The sequence below is a fragment of the Leucoraja erinacea genome, chromosome 2 (assembly GCF_028641065.1).
Source record: "Leucoraja erinacea ecotype New England chromosome 2, Leri_hhj_1, whole genome shotgun sequence".
NCBI lineage: Eukaryota > Metazoa > Chordata > Chondrichthyes > Rajiformes > Rajidae > Leucoraja > Leucoraja erinaceus.
Genome location: NC_073378.1, coordinates 45,696,436 through 45,721,426, shown reverse-complemented (window position 1 = coordinate 45,721,426; position 24,991 = coordinate 45,696,436). Strand labels below are relative to the sequence as shown.

The window sequence follows — 24,991 nt, the reverse complement described above, 5'->3', positions numbered from 1 at the left end:
ATCTTCACCTATACATTTTTACATCATGACTGAAGAAATTGTACTCTATTTGTTTCCCCCTACCTATCAATTCTTTATCTATTATTAACATGCATCACCAGAATTTTACCAAGTAATTCTGCTCTCATATATAAATTGTTAACTAACAAGAATAATACTGCTTTGTTGCAGCAGAAACTAAACTGCTAAAAATAACACATAACCATATAACCATATAACAATTACAGCACGGAAACAGGCCATCTCGGCCCTACAAGTCCGTGCCGAACAACTTGTTTTCCCCTTAGTCCCACCTGCCTGCACTAATACCATAACCCTCCATTCCCTTCTCATCCATATGCCTATCCAATTTATTTTTAAATGATACCAATGAACCTGCCTCCCCCACTTCCACTGGAAGCTCATTCCACACCGCTACCACTCTCCGAGTAAAGAAGTTCCCCCTCATATTACCCCTAAACTTCTGTCCCTTAACACATGTAAAGGATTACGTAAAAATGTTATTGGGCCCATCAAGTTATAGACAGAGAGAAATGCAGCAGTAATATATGGTCCAACTGGACCAAGATGCTCATCTTAGCTGGTCCCATTCACCCACTTTAAGACCATCTCCTTTGAAATTCTTCCCATCCATGTACCTGTTCAAGGGTAGAAGGGTTTCTGAAGAAGGGTTTTGGCCCAAAACGTTGCCTATTTCCTTTGCTCCATAGATGCTGCTGCACCTGCTGCGTTTCTCCAGCCTTTTTGTGTACCTTCGATTTTCCAGCACCTGCAGTTCCTTCTTAAATACCTGTTCAAATGTTTGCTTATATGCTGTTTTTGCACCTGCCTCAACTACTTCCTGACAGTTCATTTCATATACCCACCACCCTTTGTGTGAAAAAGTTGCCCCTCGGATAAATCTTAATAAATCCTAATAAATCTTTCCTCTCCTATTTTATCTTATGCCTTCTAGTTTTTGATTCCACTTCCCTAGGAAAAGGTCTGTGTGCTTCACCTTATCTATGCGTCTCATGGTTTTATATGCCTCTATAAGATTACACCTTAGTCTCCTATGCTCCAAGTAACAAAGTCCTATCCTGGCCAACCTCTCCCTATAACAGGCTCTCAATTCCTGCCAGCATTTTTGTAATGCTTCTTCACATTCTTACCAGCATAATGACGTCTTTCCTATAGCAGGGTTTGTGCACGTCAGATTGATTGCATTAGTCGAAAACTCTGCAATGTGGGTCGTCACAGGGACGCTTAAGTCAACACCTTTGCAGTGGCTCCATGTCCTCTCTCACATTGCCCCTCCCAGCATACGCAAAAGGAAGAGGATGTTGAAGGCTAACCCTGACCTTCCCATCCATGCTGGCGAACAATCTGCCCAACATGCGCCTGAAGTCGCGCAAACCCTTCTGGCCTTCCGTTAAATCCCTGGAAGACTTTGACTCCAAGACTGAGTTGCGCAGATCCTGGAAAGATGCCAACACCAACAACAGAGAGGTCATCACAGACCCCACAATGAAACCATCGGGTTTTGACCTCCATCCCAAGCAACGGCTAAACCTGAACAGAATCCGCACCCTCCTTGCAAGAACAGCCCATTGCCCACATAAGTGGGGGTTGATAGATAGCCCTGCTTGTGACTGCAGACATCCAGACCAGACCAGACCAGACCACATGGTGTGAATGACTGCTCACTGAGGCTTTTCCCTGGGGGCATCAGCCATCCACCCAGTAACTGATGCTGTCCTGGCCTGGACGTCTACCCTTGATCTACAACTTTAGGCTGTGCACGCCATACGCAAGAAGTATCGCAGGGTAATCAAAATTGTGCACAATACACACCAATGCACAACGACAATATAATGCCCCAACATCTGTACCCAGTGCCCTAGATGATGAAGGTTAGCATGCTAAATACCTTCTTCTCCCCAGGGCATGACATTTCACTATGAACATCCTACCCTGGTTTGACTTCCCAAAATGCAACACCTAATTCGTATTTGAATTGAACACAATTTGCCGTTCTCCTGCCCATTTATTTAGTAGATCAAGTTTACACCTCAATTTTTGACAACCTTCTGCACTATACCTCCTATGCCAATGTCATCTGCAAACTTACTAATCATGCCTTGTACACTTTCATGCAAGTTGTTTAAATAAATGATGAACAATTGTTCACTACTCCTTCAGGCCTCCACTTCTAAAAACAAACATCCACCACCATCCTGGTTTCTTACCATTAAGTCAAATATATATCCATTTAACTTTCTCTGGATCCCATGAGATCTAACGTTCCAGACTAGCCAACCATGTTAAAGGCTTTGTTAAAGACAATGTTCACCACCCTGCCCTCATCAGTCTTCTTTATTACCTCTTCAACGAACTCCAATAGATTTGTAGACACAATGTCCCTTGTCCCTAATCAGCCCTCTCTAAATGCTGGGAGATTCTGTTCCTCAGATACCTTCTCATATCTTACATTCTACTGATGCAAGGCTTAGTGGCGTGCAGTTACATAGCTTCTCCTTGTTGCACTTCTTAAATAACGGGCATTAGCCACCCTCCTGCCTTCTGAAACTTCGACAAAGATGGAGAAAATATCTCTGCAAAAGCCTCCATAATTTCTTCCCTTGCTTTCCACAATGTCCGAGGTTTTGGTCAGACCCGGGGGATTTATCCACCTTGATATGCTTTAAGACTGACAATACCTGTTTTTTAATCATTTGTATATGGTCCGACATCACAGCTCACTTGCCTCAATTCCTTAGATTCTCCACAATAAAAACTAATAAGAAATATTTCATTAAAGTTTCACTCATCTCCCGCGCTTTCACAAATATTAGACGACAATGCTGATTTTTACAGGAATGTTTTCTCTCCCGAGCCACCTTTTTACCCTTAATATACTTGTAGAATCTACGTGGAATTACCATTTACTTTGCCAGCCTGATATATCTCATACCCTCTTTTTGCCGCCCTCAATACACTCAAGTACACTCCAACATTTCTTGTATTTGTTGAGGGATTCACTTGATCGTGACTACCTAAACCCGACGAATGCCTTATTTTCCTGACCAGAACTTCAATATCTCTCACCAATCTGCATTCCTGCATAAGCTTGTCACTCTTACCTTTCAGCCAAACAAGAACATTCTGTTCCTGAATTCTTAATAATTCTTTTAAAAGATACTTGCCAAAAATCAATTTTCCTGCAAATGTTATCTGATTGTCCAAGTGTGTCGTCTTACTTCTAACAGTTCCTAAGGTTCCTGAGATCACACAATAACCATGCATAGAAGGTCTTGAAGCCCAGAAATTGCTCCACGTGCCATAAACTTTGTATGTATGAATGAAAGTCACTGTTCAAGTGATTTGACTGAAACTAACATTTTAGTTTGTATTTCCTTTTTAAGTACAATTCCTAGGCCATTATTTCGGAAAAAGTTTATCTCTAACCTGATTCTTTGTTCTATAATTTTATTTGTGGCAATATTAAGCACTGCTCTCAGCGTAGTCTTGAAGAGGGTGTTTTTAGAAATCATGTGGGTGAGTGGCTACACCTGCTGGCCTCCAAGAGCTGAGGAATCTGCACCTCATGTGGAAATAACATGAGTACAGAGAATAGAAAATGCACAGAATGCATTCTGCAGTGCAGGGGAAGAGTGGGTGGGGATATCCACCACCATAACTAATAGCTCAGCTGCTCTAGTTCTGAAAGATACCAGTGCCAGACTGTGTCAGCAGCAGGTGGTGAGAACTACATGAAGCATGAAGTCTCCATGACCTTAGTCTCATCAATCAAGCATTGGTAGGAAATACCACTGCACAGTTCTTGTGGAGCTAAAGTCCCTTCTTCTCATTGAAGCATCTCACATCTGTGCGTGCATTAGTACTTATGCACAATTGGTACAGTAGCAAAGCTACTGCCTCACTGTTCCAGTGGCCAAGGTTTGGTGCTCACCTCGTGTGTGGAGTTTTCATGTTCTCCCTTGTGACTGTGGATTTCCCACAGGTGCTCCAGTTTCAACCCACTTCCCAAAGATGTGCTGATAGATAGGTTAATTTGGCCACTGTAAGTTGTCCACCGTGTGCAGGTGAATAGCAGAATGTGCAGGGGTTTGAGGGGAATGTGGGAAGAATAAGTGTAAATGATGATGCTTGATGGTCAGCATGAACTCAATGTGACAAAGAGTGTGTCCGAGCTATGATACTATGAATCAGAGGGATCCAGAACAGATCTAGCAGCTCATGACTGGGCATCAAGGAAATCCTGTGTGCCAGCGGCAGCAAGGGAATTGAGTTCCACTAAAATGTGTAACTTAATTGCCAAGCATACTGCTCACTGTATCAGTATTGTCAACTGTATTAAGCATAATGTGCAGTTATTTCATATTCAGTTCTTTCAGTCAAAAGCCACACAACTCCAGGGTCTGAAATATTTGGGAATGTATGCATCCTTCCAGTCTTATTCTTGCCCCATTACACCAGCCACAAAAGCTCAAGTCATGATGCTTTAATATAAGTGATATGTTACTTAAATATACAAACAGCTGTAAACAATAGCATCCTATATTGGCCTAACATGCCAAATGCAATGAACAAAACCTCAGTGGATTTTCCCTACAGACAGTTGGCTTCCACATACAAATTTTATTAATATACAAAACAAGGTTCATAAAAATGCAATCCGAGAATCTATTCACTGATAGATTTAGCGTGTAGTAGGTCCACTTATTTGTTTGAAGTGGCTCAATGTATAGTTCCACAGAAGAAGCTTAGTAGTATTACAGAAGCAGCACCTCATTTATATTTCAAAAGATCTGCCTTATGTCATAAATAGGTTTTGGCCATGAAACTGACATTGTTCTGAATGTTAAGAATCTAGGACTAGCAAGATGTTGCAATAGACATTATTTAAATTTTCATAACTTGCCTTTTCATTCCAGCAAGATATAGATATACTAGATAAAAATGTACAAATTTTAATAACATCTATTACGCACCCTAGCTATAAACAGTTTGCAATTGATTCCTTCACCGCTATTGCAGGGGTTGGTCCAACACGAGTCCAGATGTACCCTTTCTCAGGTTTGGTTGGAATAATTGGAAAAGGAGTAGATCGTGATTTAAAGTATTCAGAAGGTGCATGACAGATAAACTCAAAATGTTCCATCTTTCTTGGTAAATCTTCCTCTGGTCCTGAAATTACAGCAAAATATTATCATAAATCACTAAAGTAGAATCATTATTGCAATACAAATGAAAAAGAATGCATCTGCAAAATGTACATCAGTCAATAAAAATGCATGTTTAAAAACATTGTTTCTATAACTTACTGCCACAAATCGTAAACCCAAATGAAGGCTAATATAACTTCTATAGTAAGGCATAAATCAAATCAATTCTGGAGAGGAGAAATGCTCAATAATAACAAATTTAATGCTTTATTGATTTGAAAATTCCTTTCTTGAGAATGATGCCAAGTCTAAAAAGGTTAGGTTTAGGTTTATTAATGTTAGGTGTACTGAGGTACAGTGAAATGGTTTGTTTTGCATGCTATCAAATCAGATCATAATACTATACATAAATACAAACTCAAGTATTACGTATATATATTTATTGCTCATTATTCTATGTTCGCTCTTCTGGGTGAGGTGCTAACTGCATTTCGTTGTCTCTGTACTGTACACTGCACAATGACAATAAAGATTGAATCGGAATCTGATTATAGATAGAGAAAAGGGGAAGATACAGACTGCAGAATATAGTTCTCAGCATTGTAGCACAAGAGTCCTATCGACAAAGTCCAATGTCTGCTAGGGGTGGAAATGAATCGAACAATACCCTAACTTATGGAAGGACCACTCATAGGTCTGATAACAGATTGGAAGCAGCTGTTCCAGAGACTGGTGATACTCACTTTTAAGCTTCTCTACTGCCTGTCGGATGTTAGCAGGCAGAAGGAGAAATGGCCAGGATGGAACTGGCCAGGATGGAACAAATCTTTGATTATGTTGGCTGCTTTTCTCAAGCATCGTGAAGTATAGATAAGTCAACGGTGGGAAATCTGGTCTGTGATAGACTGGGCGGTCTTGGGCATAAGAGCTGCGATGAAACCCTGCAGTGTGCTTTCTGTGGCATTTTCGATATGCCTTCTATACGTTCCGTACAATTCCTTCAAATTGGATTCCGTGCTTCATGTTCGGTATATGAATTTCATTTCAGCTGCATTCAGCATTCAAAAACATCTTCAGTTTTGAGTCTGTCCTCTGAAAAATTCTGCTTAATCTGGTATGTAGCACCAGAAATGCAAGGAACCTTGCATTTCTGGTGCAAGGCCATTCACTGCAAAATGCATTCAAGCCACAAATTTAAGTATTGTTGAAACATGCAGGTTTTAGCAAGCTAAACTTCTTCAGCCAGTCCTGCAGGATCAAGGATGTTAAGAAGTGATTTGGACCACAATAACATTCATAAGATCATAAGGGATACGAGCAGAATTAGGCCATTCGGTCCATCAAGTCTACTCCGCCATTCAATCATGGCTGATCCATCTCTCCCTCCTAACCCCATTCTGCTGCCTCCTCTCCAAAATCTCTGACACATGTAGTTATGAGGACACATACATCCAGTTCCTGAACTTTATACCGAGTAGAACTTGGCCAAATACAATCCTTTCATGCAAATCAGCTATCACACAGACTTGGCAACAAGGTCCAGTGACAAGGAGGTCCAAGACAACTGGAGAACCAGGGACAGCTGCATGAACAATGGCACACACACAAGTGGATATGTGCACAAGTATCTGTCAGAATACATACACTATATATGAATGCCAAAGTGTGCATTTTGCATGAAACTAGGCTTCCAAATGTTGGAATCTGTCAGAGAAGACACCTTTTCTCCATGTAGCACATTTATCTTTAATTCAGTAAATAATATTACAATGGTACAACATTTACATTATTTGTACCAATACAGAATAACATGACTGCAGGTTTGAACACTTTATACGTACCAAGTATATACGTTGATGCATCAAACTGGTCCTGGGAGCTTGCCTGAGTTGGAATAAGCCATGTAATCACTGCACTCTTCTCACAATATTGATCCTGCACAAATCCTCGTATCTGGGCATAGTATATCTTCTCATCATCCTCATCCACTACGGACACTATGTCCCCAACCTGGTAATAAATACCCTAGAGAATATTGAAATAACACGTCTTCAAAATAAGTAAGAATGCTTCTGAAAAATCTTCAGCTAAATCAATAATACCACTAAGGGGCGCCGCATTGAAGGCAGCCTCTGCCTACAGTCTGTTTGTTTTTCCATCTTTTTAAAATTTTTTAGTTAGTTTTAAAGTATGCTTCCTTAGTTTCATTAGCTTTTCTATGTGGGGGAGGGCGGTAGGGTAAGGGGGAAATCGTTTCCCAGTCACTTCCAGGCGAGGACGCGACTATTCTCCGAGTCACGTCCTTGCCTCCCTCTCGCGGCCTACCATCTGGATTGGAGTGGCCTTTCCTGCCGGGGACCGGCTCAGAGCTCCAGCAGTGGCGGCACAGCGCTATTGAGTGCAGCGTAGGTTTACAAGGTTAATTCCCAGGATGGCGGGACAGTCATATGTTGAAAGAATGGAGCAGCTGGGCTTTACTAGAATGTTGCCTGGGTTTCAACAACTAAGTTACAGAGATAGGTTGAATAAGTTAGGTCTTTATTCTCAGCGCAGAAGGTTAAGGGGGGACTTGATAGAGGTCTTTAAAATGATGAGAGGGATAGACAGAGTTGATGTGGACAAGCTTTTCCCTTTGAGAATAGGGAAGATTCAAACAAGAGGACATGACTTCAGAATTAAGGGACAGAAGTTTAGGGGTAATATGAGGGGGAACTTCTTTACTCAGAGAGTGGTAGCGGTGTGGAATGAGCTTCCAGTGGAAGTTGTGGAGGCAGGTTCATTGGTATCATTTAAAAATAAATTGGATAGGCATATGGATGAGAAGGGAATGGAGGGTTATGGTATGAGTGCAGGCAGGTGGGACTAAGGAGGAAAAAAATTTGTTTGGCACGGACTTGTAGGGCCGAGATGGCCTGCTTCCGTGCTGTAATTGTTATATGGTTATATGGTTATACACTCTGGTGTTTAGAAGGATGAGAGGGTATCTCATTGAAACATATAAGATTGTTAAGGGCTTGGACACGCTAGAGGCAGAAAACATGTTCCCGATGTTGGGGGAGTCCAGAACCAGGGGCCACAGTTTAAGAATAAGGAGTAAGCCATTTATAACGGAGACGAGGAAACACTTTTTCTCACAGAGAGTGACGAGTCTGTGGAATTCTCTGCCTCGGGGTGTGGTGGAGGCAGGTTCTCTGGATGCTTTCAAGAGAGAGCTGGATAGGGCTCTTGAAAATAGCGGAGTCAGGGGGTATGGGGAGAAGGCAGGAACGGGGTACTGATTGGGGATAATCAGCCATGATCACTTTGAATGGCGGTGCTGGCTCGAAGGGCCAAATGGCCTACTCCTGCACATATCGTCAATTGTTTTAAAAACCACTTGGATAGCTTACAGGTAAACAGTATGAACATTGAATTTTCCAATTTTACGGAACTACAATCTCTTCCCCCTTATACAATTTCTTCCACCACCCCCACTTCTTTCTTCCCCACACTTGACCCATGTGCCCCACATGTACTCACACCTATTTCTCCCCTCCCACTTATATTTTTTCCTCTAGCTTCACAATTATTTTGTCTCACACCTTCTTTTAACTCTAGCCTTTATCCAACCATCTGCCAAACAAAAAAGCCTCTTCACCTGTAGCAACCTATTACGTGCCAGGCTTTCTTTCTCCTCTCTTCCTGCTTTCTTCCTCTCCCCCCCACCACTGCAATCAATCTGAAGGGCCCCACCTGAAACATCACCGATCCACGTTCTCCAGAGATGTCTCCTGGCCTGATGAGTTACTCCAGCACTGCCTTTTTTTATTTTTTTTTAAAATATATATAAAAGGTTCCACCCTGGATGCATTTAATAAATTTCATCCCATCTAGCCCCCTTATACTAAGACAACCCAGTCAACATTTAGAAACTTAAAATCACCCACTACTACATGCCTATTGCTTTTCTATCCTACTGCTAATTGTCTGCACATTTGTATTTCCAAATGCAATTGATAGGAGGCACATAGTATAATTCCATCGAATTAAATGCCTCTTATTCTAAATTCTATCCATATATCTTAATTTGCCAATCCCCTGAGGATACCCCCTGCCACGCTGTTATAACGCTTAACCTGTTCAGCATTGCAAGCCCTCCCCTCACCCCCCCATCGTACCTGGAATCAGGAACACTGAGCAGTTATTATTGCCCTTCCCTTAGCTATGTTTTAGTGTTTGTCATATTAACCTAGTCGTACTTTCTGATCCACACTCACAGGCTCCATGTATTAATATTAACGCAGTGCAACCTACCATTCATCTTATGCTCCCCATCCACTCTGGCTGCTCTGTGCACTTGACTTGCCTGCTCCATTTACTACATTTTATCCCTCCTGCTATGTCACTAGTTTAAACCATTCCAAGTAGCACTGGAAAAACCCACCTACCGGGAAATTGGTTCCCCTCCAGATTTCGCCCAACCTCTCCTTCTAGGCTGTGGGCCGAGCATCCAAAATGTGTCTAGAAATAAGATTTCGTGACCCAAGTCACCAAACTACATGAAATTTTCACATATTGTGTAAAAATAATTATATAAATCACCCCTGAAACTCGATATGAAGAAGACTTGCACATTTTTATTACATTAGAGGAAAAACCAGAAACATTTCGGGAATTTTTTAGTCCAATCAAAGCACGTTTAACATTGAGTTGTCTGCCAGTTGGCCAATCACGCGCTTTGTTTCAGGCTAGCACACAAAATGGCTGAGGGGGCTTCACAGATGCCTGTTTTACTGGAGATTCCGATTTGTTGTTCTGTGGAATAAATGTCATGGAAACTTGCAGCAGGTAATTGTATTTAGTGGGAAAAGCATTAAAAAGGCTGATGAAAGTGCTGCTAACTGGATGGAAGTGGAAGAAAGCCTTCAAAGTCCCTGCTGATGTGCTGGAACACAAAGAAGGCCCCCATGAATCAACTCTAACTGAAAGGTAAGACTAAAGTCTGAATTTATGAAAATCTATCTGTATGGACTTTAATTAATGTAATAGCACCCTTTTATAATGTGAATAAATTCGGTTTTTCTCTAATTTAATAAAAATGTGCAAGTCTTCTTCATATCGAGTTTCAGGGGTGATTTATATAATTATTTTTACACAATATGTGAAAATTTCATGTAGTTTGGTGACTTGGGTCACGAAACTGCAGAATAAAGCTCCTCGGCCCACAGCCTATTCTTGTACAGGTTTATTTGTCCCAGAAGAGATTAAAATTATCCAAATATCTGAATGCCTGCCTTATGAGCTTGTGTATTTCAGCTGTTATAGTTATATTGCACAGAAGCAGGCCCTTTGGCCCAATTTTCACATGCCGACCAAGAAGCCCGATCTACACTAGTCCTGCATGCCCGTTATCTATTCAATCTTTTAATTTCTCAACTCATTATTTCGTGGTAAGAGGAGTAATATTGAGATTACTATTAAAGAGGTTTTCCTTTTCAGCGTTTTATCTGAGCCCCCAAATTACTGTTGCAGGACCTCATCTCTCTCCTTACTTATTTATACATGAAAGTACTTAAAATTACTTGGCATCATGCAGTACACAAACCATATGATGTCAATAATACATAACTCCCAATGTGAATATGCCCATGGATAAAAATAACTACTTCAGAAATCGATTCAACATTTTTCTTAGTCAGATAAAATGGATTTGCACATTACCGAAAAATTCTTACCCCGTAGAAAATAGATTCAGATGTGATGATTGTGGACACGGACTCTGGTGCTTTAATTGGCTGCAAATAACAAAAGTCTCTGTCATTATTCTAACTCAGCATTTGAAAAATAATGACCAGAAGCTGAAGAGTGAGAGACGGTATTAAAGAGTGCAAAAATAACTTATTTCATGCGTAATTATTTTTTCACGTTGAACCGTCTTTTTAAAAATGCAAAATACCCTTACTTCCAATCAGGAATTATTGAGCTAAATCTCTAGTTTTATGTGCAAATATATACAATACAATAAAATTCCCAACACCTAGCATTTATCTTACAATATACACATGAATATACAGGGAATGAGGAAAATGGATCACGTACAGGCCGAGATTATTTTAACGGCATCACGATTGGCATGGAATTCGTGGACTTAAGGGCCTGTTCCTGTGCTGTACTGTTGTACAGGTCCCTTATTAAAGTCCACCATTTTTCAATCCAAAACCAAAATATTAAAAATCATATTGTTGAAATTATGTTTTGATGCATTAGCTTTTATCTGCCAAGCTGGTAGGTCAGGCTAGAACTGTATAATATTAGTCCGGCAACAGGGAGAGTATTGTGTGCAATTCTGGTCTCCAGATGACAGGAGGACAGATAGCACCAGAAAGGGTACAGAGGACATTTTCTCGTATGTTGCCAGGATTGGAAAAATATGGTTGTGAGAAGCAGACTAAATCGGGATTATTTTCTTTGGAATAAACAAAATCAAGCAGAAATTTAATTGAGGAATACAAAATTATGAGAAGCTTAGTAATGATGAACAGGAACAATAACCCTAAAGGCTGCAAATAGCGTTAAGAAGTGAGAATAACATTGATCCATTTTGATTGGAATGGACAAATGAATGGCCACTTTCTGTGCCACAGATGTTTCTACTCTTTATATAAATGGCCCTATTCAATGTCAGGTATTAAATAAAACAGCATGGCTTGCATTTACCCCACCACACTGTATTATGTCAAATATTCCATTAAAAATAGAGGATTAAAACCTTCTCTAAAATAAATAATTTCCAGGATAATTAAGCATCATAGTTATACTGTAATTAATGTTTTCTGGAAGTTTAGTTACCAAAAGAACAAAATCAATAAATAAATTACAGACACGGATTTAGACTTGATGACACTCCATGTACTTTCAGGCTCTTTTACATTCTACTTTTAATAAAGGATTCATTGCTAGCATCTCAGTTTGGAGATTTACTTTAAAGAACAAAGTGCATCAAATATCACTGAGTGCTAGATGTGAGAAAAGCTCCCCGAAAGATTGATAATATATAATGCACTGTTGTCAAATTATTGAACTATTAGTTGAACTATTTGTTTTCTTCCCGCCCAATAGCTTTAAATATTCAAAGACTGTACCTTTGAACCGCCTTACATTTTTTAATTTGAATATATGCCTACGGCCCTTTCCTTTGGTAGAAACTTTTTTCTCAGTGGGAGGCATTGACCTGTATTTTGTGTTCCGTAACCTTGCAGACCGCCTGTGAATTTCTTGCTTTGCCTGTCAAAATACAAAACAAAAATGAAATTAAAAATTAAAGGAAATCAAAAAGAAAGGCACATGAACTGGAAAGTGTTGCTACAGGAGAGGTTGGGACAATCAACGATTTAATTGAAAATATACTCATGGATGAAGAAGGCATACCTGAGGTACTAAATAAGTACTTGACATTAGACTTTAACAAAAAGATAATGCTGGGAAGATGTAATTCAGATTCTAGGAGGCTAAAAACTAATAAAGAGGAGCTACTGGAGAAGGCAGTTGTACTTAAAGTGGATAAATCATTTGGTCCGAATGAAATACCTGGCAGGATACCAAGGAAAATGAGGGAGAAAATTACAATGGAAATTGTAAGCAGTTGTACAGGGTCTAGCAGTTGTACAGGGTCTTGGTCAACTAGCAGTTGTACAGGGTCTTGGTGAGAAACCACACCTGGAGTATTGCGTACAGTTTTAGGTCTCCAAATCTGAGGAAGGACATTATTGGTCAGGACTGTCACTGGAAGTGTTTATACTCTCTACCCAAAATAAGGGGTTGGACAGGCTAGATGCAGGAAGATTGCTCCCGATGTTGGGGAAGTCCAGGACAAGGGGTCACAGCTTTTTATTTTTTTTTCTTTATTTTTATTAGTAAGCACAGTCATATGGCACCAAAGTGCCTAATATATATTTTTATAATACATTTTATGTACAACTTCTTTTTTTTTTTGTTACATTGAAAAAGATGAGAATAAGAAAAAGAGGTTAGATAGTAAAGGATAGAAAAATGTGAAATATATAGTGTGTGAAGAAAGAAAACGAGTAAATGAAGAAAGTTGAGAGAGAAAATAGTGAAAAGAAAAGGAGATCATTATTTATAGTCTTGACCAACCCTCGTCCAGTCCTGAAACAGTTATTTTTTACAATTGTGTTGCACCATATGATTCCAAAAAAACGACGAATGGAGACCAACTCGTTATGAATTGGTCTGATTTATCCATTAGGAGGAATCGCATTTCCTCAAGATGAGCGGTGTCCAACATACTTGCAATCCACATTTTAAGCGTTGGTATTGATGTACCCTTCCAAAATTTAAGTATTAATTTTTTTGCTATTATTAAACCATAATTAAGGAATAGATTTTGAGATGTGTTCAATTTATTCCCATCTTCCATTACACCAAATATAATCATTTCAGTATTAGGTTCCATTCTTGTCTTGAATAATTTTGTAAGTATTTCAAAAATATCATTCCAAAATCTATAAAGTTTTATGCAGGAAACTAAGGAGTGTGTTATAGTTGCCTTTTGGGCTAGACATTTATCACAAGTGGCGGATATATTTGGATAAAATTTGTTCAATCTTGTTTTTGAATAATATAATCTATGTACAATTTTAAATTGTATTAGATTATGTCTTACATTAATTGAACATTTGTGAATATATATCAGGTATTTTTCCCATTTAACCTTCGTAATTTTTATCATTAATTCCCGTTCCCACTCTTCTCTAAGTACCTCTGTCGATGGTAGGTCTATATTTAGAATACTATTATATAAATAGGATATTAATTTTTGTGAGTCAGCTTCAATATTCATTGCTTCTTCCAATAAGTCAGGAGTTACTTTTTGATATCCTTGTATATATTTTTTCACAAAGTCGCAAATCTGAAGATATTTAAAATATTGGTTGTTTTTCAATTTAAATTTTAATTGTAGTTGTTGGAATGATAGTAGGTTTCCTGTTTCGTACATATCCCTGATCCTTCTAATTCCGAGACTTTCCCATTGGTTATATGTCTTATCAATAAGAGATGGTTTAAATAAAGGGTTATTCGCAATTGGCATTAACAGTGATAGATTTCTTAATTTTAAAGATAATTTTATTTGTTTCCAAATTCTTATTGTACCATATATAATTGGGTTCTTCTTATATATTGTGTTATTCAGTTTTTTGGGGGAAAAGAGGATCGTTCCTATATTACAAGGATGACAATCCTCCTTCTCCATTTTTATCCATTCTGTCTGTTGTGTAGAACTATCCAACCAATAAATCATATTCTTAATATGCACTGCCCAGTAATAATACATAAAATTCGGAAGTGAAAGTCCCCCGACCTCTTTTGGTTTACATAAGTGTTTTTTTGTGATTCTATGTGATTTATAGTCCCAAATATAATTTGTAATGTTAGAGTCTAATTTTTAAAAAAAATATTTTGGTATATATACCGGTATAGACTGAAATAGGTATAGTAATTGTGGTAAGAAGATCATTTTTATTGCATTTATTCTACCTAATAATGATAAGGGAAGTGTTTTCCAAAATTTAATCTGTGTATTAAGTTTATTTAATAAAGGTATGAAATTAGCATTGAATAATGCTTTATATTTTCTAGTAATCTGAATACCCAAATATTTAAATTTTTCTGTTGCGATTTTAAAGGGGAACTTCAGTAAGTGTGTAGGTTCTTGAGGTTTTAATGTCATGATTTCGCTTTTGTTCCAGTTTATTCTATATCCAGAAAAAGACCCAAATTCCTCTATTAAGTTTAATAAATTTGGTATGCTCGTTTGTGACTTTGTAATATATAAAAGTATATCGTCTGCATATAATGAGATTTTATTCTTTGAGTCCCTGGTATTATAGCCCTGAATATTCGGATGAATTCTTATACTTTCAGCCAGGGGTTCTATCATAAGGGCAAATAGCAGGGGTGATAGTGCACATCCCTGCCTATTACCCCTTGATAGTTGAAATTTTTGAGATAACATGTTATTAGTTAAAATTCTTGCCATCGGTTTATCATATAATAATTTTACCCATGTTATAAAATTCTCTCCCATGTTAAATTTTTGTAGTACTTTATATAAGTATTGCCACTCTACCTGATCAAATGCTTTCTCTGCATCCAAAGAAATAATTGATATATCTTCTTCCTCTACTTTATGCGAGTACATTATATTAAACAGGCGTCTCAGATTATTAAATGAGTATCTTTTAGGTATAAACCCCGTTTGATCAGGGTTTATCAGTTTACTAATATATTTGCTTAATCTACTTGCTAAAATCTTTGCTAAAATTTTCTGATCTGTATTTAAAAGTGATATAGCTCTGTACGAGCCCGGATCTTCTAAATCTTTATCTTTTTTTGGAATAAGCGTAATAGTTGATTCTGTTAGTGTTTCAGGTAGTTTGTTTTCTTTAAAAGCATGGGAGTATAAATTAAATAAATAAGGGGCCGTTATCTCCTGAAATTTTTTATAAAATTCATTATTAAAACCATCTGGTCCCGGTGTCTTACCATTTTTCAGCGATTTTATTGTTTCACTTATTTCTTTGATTGTAATTTGAGCTCCTAGTTCCTCTTGTTCCAAAGGGTCCAGTATTGGAAGATTACAGTTATCTAGAAATGTTTTTATTTTACTATCTTCTATTTTAATTTTAGATGTATATAAGTTTTGGTAAAATTGGGCAAATCTATTATTAATATCTTTAGGTAATATTAGTAATTCGCCTTTCTCTGATTTAATTTTGGTTATAGTATTTTCCCTTTTTGTTTTTTTCAATTGGCGAGCTAAAAGTTTATGTGGCTTGTCACCAAACTCAAAATGTTCCTGTTTTGTAATTTGGAATAGTCTTATTACTCTTGCCGATAAAATTCGATTAAGTTTAAATTTCAGTAATACTATCTTATTGTGTTTATCTGTCGTGGAATCTTTGGCATTATCCAACTCTAACTGTCTGATTTCTGTGTTCTAACAACATTGTTCTGTCTTATTCTTTTTTATTTTGAAAACTTTGGTATGAAATTATAATTCCTCTCATAAATGCCTTAAAAGTTTCCCATAATAAAGAAGGCGAAGTACCTGGTATATCATTTGTATCGAAAAAAAGTTTCATTTGTTGTTTTAAATATTGATATCCTTGCACGTCATTTAAAATATGTGTATTAAACCTCCAAAAAAAATTTTTACCCGGCATTCCCTCAAATTTTACTGAGAATGTCAACGGAGAGTGATCTGAGAATACTACTAATGTGGTATGTTGGGTTGTTTGTATAAGGCATTAATTTCATGTCCACTAAAAAATAATCAATTCTTGAATAAGTTTTATGCACCGGAGAGTAAAACGAGTATTCCCTTCCAACTGGATTAGCAGATCTCCATACATCTATTATATTAGTATTTTTTATATATGTATTTAGAAGTTCGCTAGTTTTAGATTTTAAATTACTCTTCTTTTGTTTTGATGACTTATCTAGATATGAATCTAAAACACAGTTAAAGTCCCCCCCTATTATCACATTTTGGTAATTAAACTCTGATATTATATCAATAATTTTATCAAAAAATTGGGGGTTATCAAAATTCGGAGCATAAATATTTATCAAAGTTAGTGGGGTTGCATAAATTTCACCCGAGACTATAGTATACCTTCCCTCTTTATCTGATATAGTATTCTTTAATTTAAAAGGAATACCTTTCCTAATAAGAATAGCTGTACCCCTAGATTTAGAAGTAAATGAGGAGTAGTATGTTTGGCCTATCCAATTCGCCTTTAATCTTATTTGTGTTTGTTGTTTCATGTGGGTCTCCTGCAAAAACATTATGTCGCTTTTCAACGATTTTAGTTGGGCAAAAATTTTACCCCTCTTAATTGGTTCGTTGGCACCCCTTATATTCCAACTACAAAATGTAATTCCTCCATTCTTTATTTGTCTATCGTCTTGCATTGTAATCAGGGTAATATTCCTGAATCATATGGTGCAACCAAATACCTCAGAATTTTAGGACTTGGGTGGTCATCCCGGTTCATTAGATTTATATTGCATCTCCTTCTTGTAAAGTGCCTTAGAAAAAGAAAAAAAGAATGTGATATACAATTACTTTCAAAAAAATTAAACAGAGAAAAATTGTGCTTTAAAAAAAAAGGTGCTATTAAGGTATCTAAGGGAAGATACCTTAAGGACGAATAGCCATCAATGATGGCAAAAAATGTATCGACCTCCGTGATGTTGTTATACATTGAGCTCCTCCCCCTTGGTGAATCCTCATAAAAAGTTACATACCGTTTCATATTTTGTCTTTTCTTATATGAGTTTATCAAACCAGTGCGTGACAGCCGAGAGAAAAAAATAAAAATTAAAAAAAAAAAAAAGTTACCAGGAAGAGACAAAAAGAGTAAAAAAAAAAAACCCCAAAACAAATATAGAACACAACATATACACGATTTTGTATAAGTATATATGTCCTTCCAATTATCCAATCTTAGTCTAATCTAAACTTTCCAATATATATCCCCCCAGGATTCTTACATAATATCCCTTTCTATAACTACCATACATCATACAGGCCGGTACCAAAGGGTTAACTACCGTACAGGCAGGTGCCAAGGGGTTAAACTTTGAGCTTTTCATCCAAGGTTGAATATAACCAAGCTCTCTGAATAACACATTCCAACGAGATAAGCTTTTTAATTGTCTGGTTAGCTCGGCCATTTTAATCAGTTCAAAGCTCTGTAAAAAGTTCAATCTTCTTCTTTGTCGGCAGCTTGCCCCGATGTTTTCTTAACGATGTCCTCTGCATACTTTAAAGCTTTTCCGGGCACTGCAAATGAGCGTTCAACGCCATTATAAGATATCTTCATTTTTCCGGGAAAGTAAATTCCATATCTTACTCCCGGGACATCCCTCAAAGTGTGTCTTGCCGGTGTAAACAATCTCATTTTCTGGACTACCTCAGGAGAGTAATCACGAAATATTCGCAAATTATCCCCACGGTATGTTAGCTTCTTGCCATGAATGATCTTTTTCAATATAAATTCCACTGAAGAGATGTCACGGAATTTCACGATTATCTGTCTTGAATACTTTTTTCCTTTTGCAACATACCCAACTCGGTTAGCGACGTCTATTCTTGGTTCTTCTGACAGTTCAAAGACATCTTTGAGCAAATCAGTAACGAAAGTACATGCTTGAGATTCATGCCCTTCACGTCCTTCCTTTACCCCAAGAATTCTCAAGTTATATCTCCGAGTTCTTGATTCCAGGTCCAGACATTTATCAGTCATTCTTCCAAGTTTTTCCTCTTCAGTTTTCTGTGATTGTTTCAAACAAACTCTTTATTTCCGAGACAATCTCTTTTATCTCATTCTCCATTTCTTCCATTATCTCGTCCAGCTTTCCGAAATCATCCTTTACACCTTTAAATTTCTTGTTGTAATCATTTTCAATTCTGACACACTCTGATTTTAATCTCTTATCAAATTCCTTATTCTGCTATTTCAGTTCTTTTAACTCACTGCAAGTATTATCAATTTTTTGAGAAAGTTTCTCCATGCTAGTTTCCATGTGAGACTCCATACTTTGCATCTTCTCCAGTGTAATGTTAATTGTAGCATTCATATCTAAAAGCAATTGCTTCACTTCTTTCTCCTCCTTGTCTCCTTTTGTTGCCATTTCAAACAGAGACCCTTGTCTGTATGAATCTTCTTCTTCTGAACCTTCTTCTGTCGTTTGCAGAGTATCCAATACTTTCTCGAGCTGAAGGCTGATAGTGTTTTTCTTTGGCGCCCTTGAACGATTATCTCTGCTCATTTAAACTCATTTAAACACTCGATTTCACCATTAATCTCCCCGATTTTCACGTCTTCTTCTGATGATATCACCCTTATACAACACCAGGCAACTTCGGTGAGTTTTTTTAAAATCGGTGCTGACTTAAAACGGCTTTTACAATTTTTTACGGGGGAGAAGCTCAATGCCGCGCCTTAATTCTCCATGACGCCACCGGAAGTCCCGGGGTCACAGCTTTAAGGATAAGGGGGAAATCCTTTAAAACCGAGATGAGAAGAACTTTTTTTCACACAGAGTGGTGAATCTCTGGAACTCTCTGCCACAGAGGGTAGCTGAGGCCAGTTCATTGGCTATATTTAAGAGGGAGTTAGATGTGGCCCTTGTGGCTAAGGGGATCAGAGGGTATGGAGAGAAGGCAGGTACGGGATACTGAGTTGGATGATCAGCCATGATCATATTAAATGGCGGTGCAGGCTCGAAGGGCCGAATGGCCTACTCCTGCACCTAATTTCTATGTTTCTATCATAATCTTCCACACATCCATAAATTTAGAGTTGTGACTAATGACTGGAAAATCGCAAATGTTACACCCCTGTTAAGAAAAAGGGAGAAGGTATAAACCTAGTAACTACAGATGTTAGTCTAACCGTGATGTTCGAGAAGTTCTAGAAACAATAACTTATGATTACTTGGACCAGCGCAGATCAATTACAGTAAACCAACATGAACAGTTAAAGGAAAAGCATGTCTAGTTAATTTGATAGTTTTGTTAAAGTAACACAAAGGTTTGACAAGGCAAATGCAGTTTTTGTGAAATATACAGTTCAGAATTCCAAAAGGTATTTGATAAAGTGCCATATAATAGTAGTGATGCTGGAAATAATGGAACTGTAACATCAAGGAAATTGGCAAAGTAATACCATGTACCAGGAAACAGTATTGATAGGTTGTTTTATAGACTTAAATGAAAGTTTAGTCAGATTCAGATTCAAACTTTATTGTCATTGTGCAGTGTAGAGACAACAAAATGCAGTTAGCATCTCCCCAGAAGAGCGAACATAGAATATGAGCAATAAATATATATACGTACATACAGTCGTCGTAGTGCAATTTTTCTGGTGGAAGGAGTGGGGGGGGGGGGGGGGGGGGGGGTGACTGGCAATCACCGAGGTACAGAGTTAAGTAATGTAACAGCCCCAGGGAAGAAGCTGTTCCTGGACCTTCTGATCCGGCAATGGAGAGACCTGTAGGGCCTCCTGGATGGTATGAGGGTAAACATGTGTGGCTGGGGTGAGAGCAGTCCTTGACGATGCTGCCCTTCGCATACATCGCTTGCTTTGGACAGACTCAATGGAGAGGAGTGAAGAACCAGTGATGTGTTGGGCAATTTTCACCACCCTCTGCAGTGCTTTCCGGTTGGATAGAGCAGTTGCCATACCATACTGTGATACAGTTGGTAAGGATGCTCTCGATGGTGCAGCGGTAGAAGTTCACCAGAATCTGAGATGACAGATGGACCTTCTTTAGTCTCCTCAGGAAGAAGAGACGCTGGCGAGCCTTCTTGACCAGAGTTGAGGTATTGTGGGTACAAATGTGGTGTAGTTATTTGTGTGGTTAGTACTAAGACCATGTACAAAGTAATAATGATTTAGTTCTCTGTGTACAGAGCACAATTTCTAAATCTGCAGATGGCATACAAAACCTGGAGGAATAGTTCACTTTGAGGAGAGTAACAGACTTCAAGGAGATACAGACTGACTGGCAGTGAAGCATTACATCTTGGTTGGATGATTGACAGAAGGCAATATAAACCAAAGGGCACAATTCCAAAAGGGGAATGCAGATATCTCAGGGTATTTGTGCACATTTTGTCTAAAGTGACAAGTGGGTTAAAATAATGCAGCATTCTGGTCTTTATATTGAGACATGGTCTCCAACAGCAAATAAGTTAAGATGAATGTTTATAATACTGCTTCAATCACAATTGGTACACTGAATCCAGGTAACAGCATCACCCTATGAAAAACACGAAGACAGTCAGCACAGTACAACTTGCCAATTAAACGGTTTCAAAAGAAACCGTGGATGCTGGAATCCTGAGCAAGAAAGAAAGATCTGGAGGAATTCAAAAAAGGCTGCAAGAGGTCAGGCTAGGGCAAAGCCTGGCTAGAGAGAGGTGAGGCAGATGGGTAAGTGGCAATGGCTAGTGGTGAAAAGGAGATAGAAACGGTATCAAATGAAGAAAGAAGAGTTATGAAATGCAAAGCCGGAGGGAGAGATGTGGATGGAAAGGGACAGGTTAGAGGGGAGAGTGAGAGAGGGGGTCAAAGGGAAACATGGGATTTGGGGATGGGAGACAAGCGTACGGACGAAACGGACAGATTATGTTTCGGGCCGGGGCCCTTCTTCATTCTCATGGGGTCTCCTTCCCAGGAAAACTCTGTGTAGTGCGATTCACACCCATTAGGTTTACAATGATTGAGCTGGCAATCTGGATTTACTGATACGATTGCAGTGAGTTTGTACAATTGTACACATTTTACAATTTAATTCCCATTTTTTCCCCACAAAGACATCCATATTTCCTCTAGATCTTCTATTTTTTCAGATGCAAAACCTCTCCAGGTGCATTAAATTATAGCGCAGAAGAAGCCAATCTTCTCAGTGCCGTCTCTCAACTATTGTATTCTGGAACGAATCCCAAAAGCCTGAAACTTCCTTTGTTGCAAAGGTTTACCTCTTTTCCATTTTAAAAGATGCAAAGCTTTATTACTGCTTCAAAAATCAACTGGGTAAAAACATTTTTGTTGACTTTTCAACTCACTCATTTGGATATTAGAATGATCGTAGGACTACACATTTCATTTAAAATCTTAATTTGGAGCAGCCAATTTGGATGCAAGGTGAAAGATGCAGACAAGATTGTGATACATTTTGATGGGATGAATTGAGTTCATTCATGGATGAGCATAGAACAGTACATTACAGCACAGGAACAGACCCTTCAGCCTGTCATGTCTGTGCTAACTATGATGCCAATTTAAAATGTACAATCCTTGTCTGTTCATATGGCTGTCTAAATGTCTCTCAAATGTTGATATAGTATTTGCTTTCACCACCCCTTGGCAGCATCTTCCAGGCAACTATCAACCTATGTAAACTTGCTTCATACATCGTAGAGTCATACAGCATGGAAACAGGCCCTTCGGCCCAATTTGCCTATGCCGACCAAGATGACCCAAATACACTAGTCCCACCAGCCCACATCCCTCTAAATATTTAATATCCATGCATCTCCCAAAATGTCTTTTAAATATAGTTATAGTACCTGCCTCAACTACCTCCTCTGGCAGTTTATTCCATATATCCACCACTTTGTGAAAAAGTTGCCCCACAGGTTCCTATTAAACCTTCCCCCTCTCATAATGAAGCAATGCTCTCTAGCATTTGACATTTCCACCTTGGGGGGGGGGGGGGGGGGGGGGGGGGCTGCCATATGTGGCTTAACCAAAATTTTATGCAGCTGCTACATGGCTTCCCAACAGTTATACTTAAAATCATTTGCTGGGTTAAAGGTGAATATCAGAGATTGCACGACCCAGAAAGCATCCTTTTGTGCCATAACAATTCTATTCGTTTTAAGATGATAAACCTTCGAACAAAACACCCTTTCTATTAAAAAAAACACGTATAAAATCCTCATAATTTCCCCCACAGATGCTGCCTAACTCGCTAAATTGCTCGAGCAATGATAGACACAAAATGCTGGAGTAACTCAGCGGGACAGGCAGCATCTCTGGCGAGAAGGAATGGTTGACGTTTCGGGTCGAGACTATTCTTCAGACTGGGTGTGATTCTTCATACCTCTAGCAATGCATTTGTTTACTCAACATTTTAGCAACTGCAGGCTTGTGACTCTATTAAACCCCTCAGTTTGTGGAGCCACAGAGGCCCGTCAGCATCAAGCCGCACCCCGCCTATTCCCTGGTGGGGCCTCGCTCGCTCGCTCGCAGCGCCCGGTCTCCAGTCCAGTCCAGGCCGCTCACCTGCTTGCCACCGCCGTTGCTCTGCTGTGCGGGCGGCGCGGATCCGGGCGCTGAGGCCGGGCCAGGCCCGGGGCTCTTGGCGGCGCAGTTGTTGCAGACGATCTCGCCCTGGCTGCTCTTCCTCCACATGGCCGACGAGTTGGCCTTGCACACGCTGCACGATGGCTTCAGGCCCAGCGGCATCTTCGACAGCGTCTGGTCCCGGGCAGCAGTGAAACCAGGGCGGGCGGGGAGGCGGGGAGTGGGCGGGCGGGGAGTGGACGGGGAGGCGGGGAGCGGGCGGGCGGGGAGCGGGCGGGCGGGGAGGCGGGGGAGCGGGCGGGCGGGCGGGGAGGCGGGGAGTGGACGGGGAGCGCGGGGGAGCGGGCGGGCGGGGAGTGGACGGGCGGGTGGGCGGGGAGGCGGGGGAGCGGGGAGGCGGGGGAGCGGGCGGGGAGTGGACGGGCGGGGGGGACGGGCGGGGAGTGGACGGGCGGGGAGTGGACGGGCGGGGAGTGGACGGGCGGGGAGGCGCCGCAGCACCAGAGCCGGCCCTCGCCTGGATGCTGAAGGCTCGGCCTGTCCTCGGCAACGAGCGCCCCCCGCAGACCGGGAGGACTGGCAGCAGCGAGCGAGCGGCGCCCATCAGCCGCGCTCAGCTAAACCGAGAGCATCGGGGAAAACACAGAAATTAGGTGCAGGAGTAGGCCATTCGGCCCTTCGAGCCTGTACCGCCATTCAATATGATCATGGCTGATCATCCAACTCAGTATCCCGTACCTGCCTTCTCTCCATACCCCCTGATCCCCTTTGCCACAAGGGCCACATCTAACTCCCTCTTAAATATAGCCAATGAACTGGCCCCAACTACCCTCTGTGGCAGAGAGTTCCAGAGATTCACCACTCTCTGTGTGAAAAAAGCTCTTCTCATCTCGGCTTTAAAGGATTTCCCCCTTATCCTTAAGCTGTGACCCCTTGTCCTGGACTTCCCCAACATCGGGAACAATCTTCCTGCATCTAGCCTGTCCAACCCCTTAAGAATTTTGTAAGTTTCTATAAGATCCCCTCTCAATCTCCTAATTCTAGAGAGTTATAAACCAAGTCTATCCAGTCTTTCTTCATAAGACAGTCCTGACATCCCAGGAATCAGTCTGGTGAACCTTCTCTGCACTCCCTCTATGGCAATAATGTCCTTCCTCAGATTTGGAGACCAAAACTGTACGCAATACTCCAGGTGTGGCCTCACCAAACACACAAAGTGCTGCAATAACTCATGGGGTTAGGCAGCATTACTGGAGGAGATGGATAGACGACACATCGAGTCGGGATCCTTCTTCATATTGATTGCAAGGGGAGCACCAGAAAGCTGGAAATGTGAAGCGAGACAAGACCAGGGAAGTGATGGGTGATAAACTCGGAGGTAATTAGCAGAATCTAAGGTTAGCAATGTTACAAAATTTAAAAAATCAAGTCTGCAATTTATCCCATCAGATAAAGCATAAAAATAAGTTTCATTTGACACCTAATTCACTTTCATATCTTCAGTATTAAAAAAGTTATGGCCATTTTCATACTCTGAAATTAGCAACTTGTTCCCTATTGCTTTTCCATTGAAAGCTGTGTTCGAGGACAGTCAAATGGCCATAACTTTCTTAAAAATTAGGAGAACTGAAAGAAATTTTCAGTTATAGATTGAAGCATTCTGAAACAAATATGAAACAACCTTACTTGGATGACCTGAAATTAAAACATAATTAGTTAGTTATGTCTAACCCTCATCTATGTCTACAAAGCCCTCAATGGGCTTGCCCCCTCCTACATTAAAAGTCTTCTCACCCACCACTCCACCTCCAGGTCCCTCAGATCGTCCGACTTGGGGCTGCTGAATACCCCGCGGTCTAGGCATAAGCTTAGCGGCAACCGCGCCTTTGCGGTTGCAGCTCCTAGACTGGAACAGCATCCCCCTTCCCACCAGAACTGCCC

The 24,991-nt window shown here is 39.9% G+C and overlaps 1 protein-coding gene across 1 annotated transcript; it reads right to left on the bottom strand.

The window, feature by feature from the left end:
- Positions 1 to 4,489: 4,489 nt before the first annotated feature.
- On the bottom strand, positions 4,490 to 23,260 carry gatad1 (GATA zinc finger domain containing 1). Its single transcript, XM_055656166.1, has 5 exons — positions 23,030 to 23,260; positions 12,306 to 12,431; positions 10,883 to 10,942; positions 7,010 to 7,193; positions 4,490 to 5,190 (listed from the first exon to the last, which is right to left on the bottom strand). Exons 1-5 carry the CDS (start codon positions 23,210 to 23,212, stop codon positions 5,000 to 5,002), a joined length of 744 nt encoding a protein of 247 aa, XP_055512141.1. The 5' UTR covers positions 23,213 to 23,260; the 3' UTR covers positions 4,490 to 4,999.
- Between the last annotated feature and the right edge of the window lie 1,731 nt (positions 23,261 to 24,991).

Coding starts and splice junctions, on each gene's coding strand:
- gatad1 (XM_055656166.1), bottom strand. CDS start 23,212: ATGCCGCTGGGCCTGAAGCCATCGTGCAGCGTGTGCAAGGCCAACTCG. Junction 12,432..23,029: donor GCAACGGCGGTGGCAAGCAG/GTGAGCGGCCTG, acceptor GTATTTTGACAG/GCAAAGCAAGAAATTCACAG. Junction 7,194..10,882: donor CTGAATCTATTTTCTACGGG/GTAAGAATTTTT, acceptor AATATTCTCTAG/GGTATTTATTACCAGGTTGG.